Genomic DNA, 11,802 nt, shown 5'->3' on the forward strand with positions numbered 1-11,802 from the left:
TTTTTGGAGAAGGTGCCCCAGTTATTGGTAATCTCCTGGAAGATATATGCCGGACCACCCTATGTCTACCAGGTAACCCAAACCCAATATCCTCTGACCGTGTGGACATATTGGAGGCCTTCTTCAGCCTTCTCTCCCAGGTGGCACGAAGAAATCCAAGTTCATTAGCTTCTCTGGGGAGCCCTGTTGACGTATCTACCTTACTACGTGCAAGTATGTTTACATATCACCTATTTTTTCTTTAAGTCATGCAAATGCAAAATTAATACTGCCTTTCTTAACACAATTAAATCATTCCGGTGAAATAACCAAAACTGGCTCTGCATATATATGTGGAATTACCCTTTAACTCTTTCACTTCTTAGTGAGCTTTCTAGCGATTCACAAAAATGACTTTTTAATGTAGAAATGGGTGACAATAAGATTAGATGGCATATTTGAGGGGGCTGGTGGTGAAGCATGTTGCCATTTCACTTCAAATCGTTGCTGTCTCAAAATTCAAGTCAAGTCAAGTTGAAGAAAAAACTCAACCTCTTTTTCAAAGCTAGTGATTTATTTTCTCATCAAAATTTTCTAATTAAAACTAAACAAACTTTGCCTACATAATCAAGACAAGTCCATATCATGGTGTTATTTCAATTTAAGTTGTGAATTGATTGTTTTCATTCATTTTTGACTGCTTTAATGAAATCGCTGTCATGAATTTGGCATGTTATAATCCCTAATGGAGTAAAATATCATTGGTACTGTGGTGGTGGAGCAGTAATCTTGTCTTCATTTGTGATTGTTTTAATTTTGAATGACACAATGGACTTATAGGCACAGAAGCACTCAGCTTACCAGAGGCACCAGTGATCAAGTCAACTTCTTCATTTCTTTCCAACTTCATCATGCATGGCAGTGAAGTTAAAGAAATTCAATCTGCAATACAGAACTATGGGGAAGCTCTTGTCCAGCGCCTTTTACTCTGCATAGGTTAGTATGATATTCCATAGCAGTACATTTATATTTTACTTTTTTGTACATTAAAATATTTGAATTAATATTAAAATACTAGGTTATTTAAAAAATTCATTGTGGAATATATATAAATATGAGGTAAACAAAGGCTCTTATTACATGTTCTTCAAATGATTTTGATGTGATAGTTAAGTTTAGACAATAACTCCCGCCCCCCACTTCATCACCCTACTCATACCCTGACAAGTGCACTGCTTCTGATACAGCATTCAAATGGTAGTCACTTTAATTGGTACATCCTATCCCCAAACGAAAATGCACAATATCGCCTTAAGTCCCCGTGTAGTTTGATTCAATTAAAACTTTGCATAATATCTATGGAAGTTGAGAAGTTTACTCCAGCACATTGCTGGAATAATTCTTTTGCTACTCCAGAGGTAGCAAATCATGCTTTATCAATTTATTTATTGCCCTTGTGTCATTGCACATTGTTATAGATCCACTCTTCTTTATCACTCATGCTTGGGGCAAAATGTGATGTAATAAACTTTCTTCTATTATCCCTTGCTCCTGCATGTCTTGGATCGCTTGCTGTGTGCGAGTCTGGTAATTCATTGGAATTCCATATCCCCATTGACAAACTTCTCCCTCTGTTATCTAAATTTTATGAGAATCCCATTATTAATCTTGGTATAACTCTAATTTTATTTTAATTTTGTGATTACTGTCTCCAAATTTTCATTATCATCATTGGGTAATTCTTCCTTCTCCACTATCCCTTCCCATATTCTTCTTTTGAGTGCTTAATTTTCTTCTTATCCTTGTTGATCCTTTTCCTCATACCTCAGATCCTGTCATATGTACAGTCGGATTCTAAAGTATTGCAACGAATGATGCGGCGCCACTTTTGCTGCCGTTTGGAAATTAAGTTTCGGTATTTTCTATTGTAACAATAGGAGGGAAATTTGAACAGCATTCCCACCTCCCATAATATTTTTTTTGCAACATCATTAAATGGAAATGTATACGGAATATGTTCAATATTTAATACCACATAAATTGTGCCGCTCACGCTACATGATAAATCCACCTTCAGAACTTCAATTTACTTTCTCTCGTAAATTGGCGATCCATCGAATTATATTTTCTGATAATTAACGCTGAAGTTTTTCGATGAGAGATACCGAACAAACCATACATGTAAAATATCTGCCGCAATATCACAGCAAATAATGCTACTGCGTGTTAAAATTCAGTTTCATTTTGTGACTCTAGAAGACTGGTTCGTTCTCTTGCATGTCTTAGGATAGCTCTTAATGAAACACAATTTCATTCAGTGAGTGAGTTGGTCTAGTGGTAAAGGATAAGGTTGTCCTTGGGTGACGATGATGAATCGGTGGTTCGAACCTCTCCGGTATATTTTTTTTTCAGATAAATAGTATGGCAGTGACATATTTATCTTACTCACGTTAATGCTTAGTAACCACTGCTGTTGTTATAAAATTTTGAATTGTGATAATTCATTTTTTGTTTTCCCTGGATATCGTTCTTATCAAAATCTTAATGCACAAATAATATGGAAAATATTTCAGTCAGGTATTGTGCTCCATCAAGCCCTTTTTCGTATTACCCAAATGTTCTATCGTTTTCAATAATATGTTGATACTCATGAGACCCACATAACTGATGGGGTCGGGTCGGTGGAACTTGGAAGGTTGGCACATGAAGCAACCTGCTTCCTTTGCCTTCACGGCACCAAGAGCCGACGCGGATGTGATTGAGCTTCCAAATCTGGAGTCAAACTCCAGGAGCAAATGCCCTATCAAAATTAAGATTATTGGATGAAATGCACTGAGGTAATACACGTTGGCGCAGACGTTCGGCCATCGGAGTGTTATCTTTCGGGCTCTGTGGAGAGGTTTTTTCTATCTTTAGATTCATATTTGGACTCACTGTTTTCCTGTTACTTATTTTCGTCTCCTTCGCCAAACAGGTCTATTACTGTGCGCGGTAGTTATGGTAGAGTCCTGGAAGGTATCGAGTCAAAAGTAGAAATACTTTTCATTTTTTAAAAGGCATATTCTTAGCATCAACATAATTTATTGAGATGACTTAAGAAAAATTCAATACTGAATTCTTTTTTAAGCGAGCAAAGTTATCCAACTAAATACAACCTCCGAAGTAATCTGCATTGCAAAAATCTCCTCATCACAAATAAATTTAGGAGTGGTAATGCCGGAAAGTAACGAAGATTCCCAAAACGTCTCCAGGGAAAGCAATTAAATCCAATTTAATTAGAACTTCCCTTTTAGTTCACCCACCTTTTACATATAAGCGAGGAATAGAACCAACTGAAAGTTGAAGCATTGGAAATCCATAGAACACCAAATATTAACAGGGACAATGGCTGTTCAATCAGCAACATGTGGAAGGGAGTACTGACCAATCAGCGCACAGGGGGAGGGTGGCCAGTGCTATATAAGGCAGTGAAAAATCAACGCTTCTCACCAGAAAAGTTTCTCGGGTTTTCCACCGGTTGATGCCGTCCATGTCTCCCGGGAGACATGGACGACATCAACCGGTGGAAAACCCGAGAAACTTTTCTGCAACTGATACGCCGGGAAAACCCAAGATCAAACACTTCTCACCTTCCACCTGAAGATGAAAGCGGGATGGCTTTCGAAACTGTAGTCAATGATAAGTGACAGATGCGGCTGGAGAACCCGGAACTTGGCAGCCATCATGTACAGTCACTTTCAAAAGTAGGTCCCCACGGCCAGCGCGAGCAACTACGTTTTTCTCGGAGGTCGAACTTTGGGTATTGGCTATGCCTTCTGTGTCTTGAACGGGCCAGTTTGACTTACTCTCACTGTCCGCGCAAGTCTTCCCGAGGCATTCTTCACTATTCCTAAATTCTTCGCGACTTCCCCGACACCCAGTGCCACAACACAAGGCGAGGCATATGTTCTCAGTCGAAGGATTCCCACCCTGATAGTATTCTGAGATGGATATTCCGAGTAGTCTGGTTTGCACTAAAAAATAACGAGACGTATCTGCGTCGCAATGCACATATGAGGAAGAAACGAAAATTGGAATTTACGTCTGAAAGAGTATTCAAAAAGTTTCCTACAATATAACCTTCTAGATTATACCTTTAACACATTATTACCAACACCATCAATATATATTTCTCTATGTTTAAGTATTTCAAACACACTGTTTGGCGCATTCATTATTCCTAACCATTTTCTTAGGATACATATGTTTACCATGGTTTATACTACATTTTTCTACGTGTCTCATCACGCGAGAAATCAAAAATATTAATGTGCGCTAAATTGCAATGTTTAATTCTGTATCATATTTATTCCAGTCGTTACTAACATATCCTATATGAACAAATATTTAAACAATGCTTTTACATTCGAGGTATCAGGAAGTAATTAACCGACATCTTTATGTTCATCGAAAGTTCGAATGTCTTAATAGTTACCATAAATATATTTTCTATAATGAAAATACCAACGGAAGCATTAATTACATGACTTGTGTGCCTATTTCTTACCATTTAAAGGCACATTTATACTATATGCCAGATGATGATATGCTGTATCGAAACCGGTCGCAATATATTTTATTTTGTGAAACAGCTAAGTGTTTTCTTAACCTTTGTGCATCATGAAGGAGTTTCACCATGTTACGCCAACCACCATCGCATTTAACTATATGTTTTATCTTTGCCCCTTCATTGAGAGGTTAACCTAAGTCTTCCCCCTTTTTCGTTTCTTTTTTTTCTGCTAAAACCAGTCTTAATTGGCGCCTGCTGATATCATGCAGGGCAATATCCTACACATTATTATGTATAAGTGGTTTTACATCATAAATAGAACTTACACTCATGTAATGAATACCTTGAGTCAGTCTTACGTGCGAACAAATACTGATCATATTCCTACTGACACTAAACTACGCACGCATAATATTCATCCGATAAAAATATACCGTGTTGGGTACCTAATGACTAATTCTGCATTATTAATACAAATTAAACTTATGAGCTGCCAAATATACTGCTTGGGATGTAGCGTTTGACGGTGTGGAAACTTAGGCGACGACAAAAGAGGGACAAGAAAAGAATGAAGGCATCCGAGATGTGAGTATAAAAAAGAAAGGAAAAGGTGAGAAGGATGGAGAGGAAAAAAAGAAGAAGTGCTATCCATGGTCGAGAGATTTTTGGTAAGGGGAAGGATGAAAGTAAGGATATGGTTAGAATGAAAGGGCCTAATGCGAATGGGCGTCACTTTTAATTAAAGGGGTAAGTTCAAGTTGGGAGGGGCACAGGTACGGTAATTCGTAAAATCTTCAATTCAGAAGGGCAGGTAAATGATGTTTTTCTATGACCACCATAACTGGTTGACTCACCATCATAACTCCACGCACATGTTGCTTGTACTGTTTTTCTTAAAAAAATGAACAATATTAATGTAAGAGTATTTCCCATAAACAAAAGGACAACACTTCCTACGACGCATTATGGTCTAACAGCCTGCCATTTCACTTGATGCCAATAAACATCTCGCTGCTTCTTTTAGTGAAAATTTATGTTTACCTTAAAAGCAATTCAATAAAATTTAAAGACAATCCAATTGCTTATTCGAAAAAATAATGCAAAATTATCTTCTCCCATAAAAAATTGCCGTACCGGTAGTTTTGACCGGTAAAAATTTAAAAACTTCTTCTGATTTTCTATTCACAGTATGGGAATAAGTTGCGTTATTCAAAATGTAAGCACTACTTGTAGTCCGAATAACCTACTACTTGGGGAGTGACTGCTATTTAACTTGTAAACATTGAAAAAATGTCTGAAAATCTTTAACCGCCGGCATGGATGAACGCGATGACGGATGGTAACCGTGACGCAAATGACAATATTTACATAGGCGTATATATTTACGTATTTTTTACCAGGCGATGTGAAGAAAAAATATTGGAGTAACATGCTCGAAATGCTCCGAAAATTTATTTGCACAGTATGTTTTGTATAAGTTTACCAAACTACACAGATGTCTCCTCTCTTCCTCGTGCGATGGGTTACTTGCCGGAAAAACCCATATATTCTTCTCCGCTTTCTTCGGTGGTGGAATTGTTTGGCTGTGTGGGGGGGGGGGGGGAGGTTCACGCGGCCTTCCTACCTCTGAAATCGTGCGTGGGGCTCTTGACGACGCGACGGTTAAAGTAGTCAAGTTGCACCATTTTTACCTACCTACCTGATCAAGTCGAATCGACAGTGGACAAGGAACGTGTAAGCAATACGGGAAGGTCGACTTCGGAGAATAACGGAGACGGCTGCGCCAGGTATGGGGACCGACTTTTGAAAGTGACTGTACAACGCCACGGAAACCTACGCATGAATATTCTAGACAATTTTTGGTTTGATGACGTCTTTTGGGGGTCCTGAATGTTCGAAATCACTTTTACTGGGACTACCTCAGCAGAATTCAGTTAATCAATTCTTCACCATTGAAATGGATGGCACAGGGTTTCCATACTATTTTCCTTCCCGGTTTTGGTGATTGTTTTTTATGCAAAAAATAATATTTAATCAGTACGCAAAGTTCACATTTTTCAATCTTTGTTAAAATCCACAATGCTTTTAATAACTATCAAATACAAAATAATCAATGCTGCCGGATCAAAATTTCTTAATTATTTACTAATAGACAGCAGTTAATGGTATTATTGTTGTATTTAAAGTTTCTGCGTGGGAAATTCAAAGAGGGCTTACTAAGAGACCCTCATATCATTATACGTATATATATACATATATATTTTTGATCTAGTGGAATAATTTTAGTGTATGTATGGAGAAATAGCTGCAAACAAATTTTGTAAAACTTAAGGTTTTTCTGATTTCTTTCCTCTCTCTTGATTCATGAGCATAGACAACTATGCACTGTTTCATAATATGTATACAGGTAGCACCATATTCAATACTTTTCAGCATGTTATAAAGTAGATTTCATTATTTTGTGTTTGTAGTTCCGGTATTCATATACTCGGAAGATTTAAATTTTCCAAATTTATCAGAAATACATAAGTAATTTAGTAGAAACTATGGTTTTAAAGGCTAGTGTGATTATGGAAGTGTTTGCACTTACAAAAATGGGTCTCATCTCACCATCCTTTTCCAGTTCTCTCTTCACTCTTTCATTTTTTTTTCACAAAACTTAAGACTAAAATTTTTGTGGTTCTTCAATATTTCAGGTCGTGATAGCCCGAGGACTCTGATTGACCATGTGTCAGATGTCTTGCTGGCTCTAAGCAAGAAGTCTTTCGATTGCCTCTGTCAATGGATGAATATTCTACTATTAGGACCTCAAGCCAAAGATTTTCCATCGCAAAGGATCACAAGGCAGCAGAAAGAGCTCTTTGTCCAAACAGTGTTAAGGTTTGTTTTTTCGTGGCTAATGATAAAAATTGCTTCATTCATCTTATCTTGCCTCTCAATTATCAGATGTGACATGCCAAATGGGCAACTAGTTAGTTGACCTAGACTGGCTATTTTTGAACATTGATTAGTGGTGATTTGATGGATGTAAGTTATAGGAAAGCTAATGATGACTTGAGGTAAAAGGAAATGAAAGATAATTATAAATAGTTGCTGAATGGATTGTGAAGTCGAGAATGATTGTAGTATATAGGAAAAAATAACAACTGATGTAAGGGAGCATTGTGATGTTACACAATCTGACTGACAAACTTTTTGAAAACTTTTTTATAGACCTCGTAACTGCCCTCCAGAGTTGATGTATGACTGATTTGATGCCATTCTGGTAATATTTATGGAAACCTGCAGATGTTATTTTCTTATGTCTTTAAGTATCCAAAAAGTGCAACAATGTACACTCTCATTTGAATTTTGAAAACTCTGGATTTTAACACCAATATAATTTTCAATTGCAATAATCCTTACAACAGCATCTGAAGGTGATTTTTGAAATATCAGGCCATTAGCGTAAGAGAAATTATGCTACAGGATGCCCACTCGTGGCAGTAAATTTAGCCTGCCCTCCGGAGCGTAGAACCCTACACATTCTTTTCCATGCTCACCTCTGAGGTACTGACGTGACGGCTTGATGCTTATGAGTAAGAAACTCAAACATGAGCATTGTAAAAATACGTAACCAAGGGAGAAACTCCCTTACCTCCCGCTTGATTTTGACCTAGTGTTGTAGATGATTTACTCATTCTGGAAACCTATGCCACTCAGTTCCCGTTTGGACTTGCGACCGGGGAAGGGGAGGGGGAAGATAAGAAATTCGTGTAAGGGACACACCAGCATTTTCGGCTGCAATTTCTGGGAAAAAAAGGTGTCTCTCTTACACGTGTATGTACAGTATTGCAAGGAAATGCAAAATCTACCTCACCATTACTGATGCATCTACTAGTGGAACAAGTCTGTATGGGATGTGAAAGGGACAAAATTTGGGAGAAATATGTGTGAGGAAAATTTGAATTCAGTGGATATTTTCTCCAAGGATGGAAGCCTACTTTCATTTCCAAAGAAAGCTTAACAGTTTCGATCATGAGTGTGTAAAGATGTCTGTGTTTTTAATTAATTACTTGTAAGTTTATAAAAATGTTTTTTAATAAGAAAAACATTAGAATGTGTATTGCAATCAAAGTAGTGTTCCTTAAATTGTATGCACTCAGAAGAAACTTGAATAGTAATTACATACTTCATTTGATATGATCCAGTTCTGTATCTGAAAAAATTCTCGATCTGTCCATCCCTAATTGAAAGCAGACAGGAGGGGAAGTCAGCTCTTGAATTACTCCTGTTATGCCAAAATGTATTCAGTAGAGGCAGTATAGTGTTAGAAAGCTATGGTCTTGAATTATTTCAGTGTTACAATATACCGTATAAGCGCGTGTAAGAGGCGCACCTTTTTCCCCAGATATTGCAACCGAAAATGGGGGTGCGCCTCTTACACAAACTTCCTCCCCTTCACCGGTTGCAAGTTCAAGGGGAACTGAGTGGCCTTGGTTTTCAGCGTGAGTCAGTCATCTGAAACCCTGGGTCAAAATCAAGCGGCAGGCAGGGGAGTTTCTCCCTTAGTGACGTATTTTTAAAATGCTCCTGTTTGAATTTCTTGCAAGCATCGCACCGTCACGTCGGTACCCCAGAGGTGAACATTGAAAAGATCGCGCGGGGTGATTCGCTCCGGAGCGCGCGCTAAATTTATTGCCACGAGTGGGCATCCCGCGGCATTTATACTGCATATAGTAATATTGGTGTCAAAACCTGCGGTTGAAAAAATTCGAACGAGTGTGCTCATTGTTGGACTTAATGGTGGATAGAAGAAATCGGAAATGCTTATAAGTGAAGAGCGCTGAAGGAGAGGTCGAGGGGAAGGAGCGCACTCCCTCCCCTCCGTATTTAAAGCTACGAGCGAAGGAGCAAGGGAAGAACACGTCCGATCTTGCATGTGACGTCGTTGCCTTTAAAGCGAAGGGGCGAAGCCGCAGCAATGTGATATACGCAGTTTGCGTTGCCTGAGTTTCCAGTCCGTCTCGTCTTGTTTGAATGCGCTTATGCTACGCTTGTTTCTTCTGAAATTGTGCTGTTTGGACTATGTTGAATATTAGTAGCCTTATTTTAGCTATAAATCTTTGTGTCAATCAATTAGAGCTCAAAAAACTTAAATGCTTTCAGATATACGTCGCGATAGGTCTTATTCTTTTTAGAACCTCGTGCGTGTCATACAATTGCTGAAAGATATCGAGATATCTTCGAGCTCAGAAGGTGACTCACGTAGCATTTGACCTCCAGAAACTCGGGGAATTGAACCTGGTAGACCGAAAAAGGTCAGTTGGTGGAATGGGGTAGGGATGAAACATGTTTCCATTGTTCCCCTGTAACTTGATATTTTCCTTTGGAGTCTCGGAAAGGAAAAAAACGGCAGAGGCATTAGCTGATGGAGAGCCGAGTGTAGTTCCGTTAGGCCCCTTGCACACACACCGATTTTGGACGGCCGGTAAAATATTGGCCGATATTTTACCGGCGAAGCGATGCTTGCACACACGCTTGATTTTTACCGGTCAAACGATACGTTGCTAAGTTTTTGAGCCGGCGTCGGCGATCCACAGTGACAATAGCCGGCAGCTAACCGGCATTTTGCCGGTGCCGGCGTGTGGTCGGTACGTGTGCAAGCTCCAATGCTCTCCCATTGTTCACTATTGGAATGTGGACGGCCGATATTTTACCGGCCGTCCAAAATCCGTGCGTGTGCACGGGGCCTTAAATCTACGACGTGGTTATTATCCTACGGCGCTGAGATTGCCCCGATTGTTGTTCAATCTCTTGGGAAAGCTCATGCCATTTGCCTATCGTGTTTTGCCTTAAAATTTTCCACGGCTGCAATTCTATTGCAATACTCCTGCGAGAGCTTTTAAACAAAATTGTTCGTGAGTAGGACAAGCAACGTAGAGCGATGGCGTATGCAAAGAGAGGATCGGAACTCTTTCTACTCCCTCTTATGCCGCCGCAGTTATCAAAATTTCCTCTTTCAAATAGTACTGAAAGAGGACATTTCGATAACTGTCGAAATTCCAGACATACGTCTGCAACACCGCACGATAGGATTAAAAAAATGTCGCAAAATGTTTTTTCTTTATAGCTTCGATCCTCAAAATAGGGGTGCGCCTCTTACACGTGTGCGCCTCTTACACAAGCTTATACGGTAATATGTACGTATAATATATACATGTGTACAATTGTTATGGAAAAAAGGAATCTTAACTCGTTGACATCTCTTGTTATTGGATAATAATACTTAAATAATTATATTGGCAAGTAAATAAATTGTTTAATATCTGCTTCATGTAATGTTTTACATCATTACTAATTCATATTTGTTGTGTGTTACCACTAACATAAGTCTATTTTTTGGGATAATTGATTTTATTGCTTAAAAATTCCATTTGATTTTCAGGGAACGATGTAATAAACGTTGCCTACAGGAAGCTGTTCGGGAGTTTGGATTACTCTGCAAGGGTCTTTCCTTAAACCCATCAAATGGTGAAGTCCATATTACCAACCTGTCAAGAGTTTGCTGACAAGTGATATGACTGTGATAAAACGATGACTTTATAAATTATTTTTGTGTGGCATTAGTAGCAGTGATTTAGCACTGCTATTAATGAAATTTTATTGACCATGTATTGCAGAGTGCTGTGTTTTCATCCGTGATAAATTGTACTTTGTGCAAGAGACAATCACTTGTTTTCACTCATAAACAGAAATAAAGTAACTCTATAAAGTATTAATTTGTTTTACCCCATTGCAGTTTTCTGAAGCTCTTGTAAACCAAATGTTTGATCTTGCTAACTGGCACAAAGCTATTCATTTATTCTACTGCTGTTTTTTGCCCCTGATGCTTTTTCATTTAATTCACAATGTAAACATTAAAAGTTATGGGGGACAGTGTACACTCGTCTCATTCATTTCCTTATTCTTGCTTCTTCACCACTGGATCCAGTTTAATCACAGCCATAAGCTCACCTACGGTGGGTGCCTATCACTAATCTGGTGCTAACTGTAGCTCAGCTTTGAACTATTCCTTGAGGCATGTTTTAAATTTTTTCCCTCAGTATTTGGAAACTCTTAGATTTTTTTTAAAATACTCAAGCAACAATTCAACATTTATTACACCTTAGCAATATGGCATACACCGGTATCTCAGTTTGTTGTAACACACATCATAATGAATTCTAAAAAGGTCAATTATCAGAGACCTTAATACCTTACCTGGCATCAGTCTCAAATCAAAAGAACTCACC

General features: G+C 38.4%; 1 protein-coding gene across 3 annotated transcripts in view; it reads left to right on the forward strand.

The window, feature by feature from the left end:
- LOC124157085 (importin-13) overlaps positions 1–11,451 on the forward strand; it is a 47,025-nt gene extending 35,574 nt beyond the window's left edge. For 2 of the 3 annotated variants that reach the window (XM_046531565.1, XM_046531575.1), the window contains exons 13-16: positions 10–213; positions 820–975; positions 7,225–7,408; positions 10,956–11,451. In XM_046531565.1, the coding sequence (XP_046387521.1) occupies positions 10–213; positions 820–975; positions 7,225–7,408; positions 10,956–11,079 (668 nt within the window). In that variant the 3' untranslated portion in view covers positions 11,080–11,451. The remainder of the gene's footprint in view (positions 1–9; positions 214–819; positions 976–7,224; positions 7,409–10,955) is intronic. The other variant, XM_046531568.1, reaches the window with a different exon arrangement.
- The last annotated feature ends 351 nt before the right edge of the window (positions 11,452–11,802 follow it).

The sequence above is a fragment of the Ischnura elegans genome, chromosome 1 (assembly GCF_921293095.1).
Source record: "Ischnura elegans chromosome 1, ioIscEleg1.1, whole genome shotgun sequence".
In the NCBI taxonomy this organism is placed as follows: domain Eukaryota; kingdom Metazoa; phylum Arthropoda; class Insecta; order Odonata; family Coenagrionidae; genus Ischnura; species Ischnura elegans.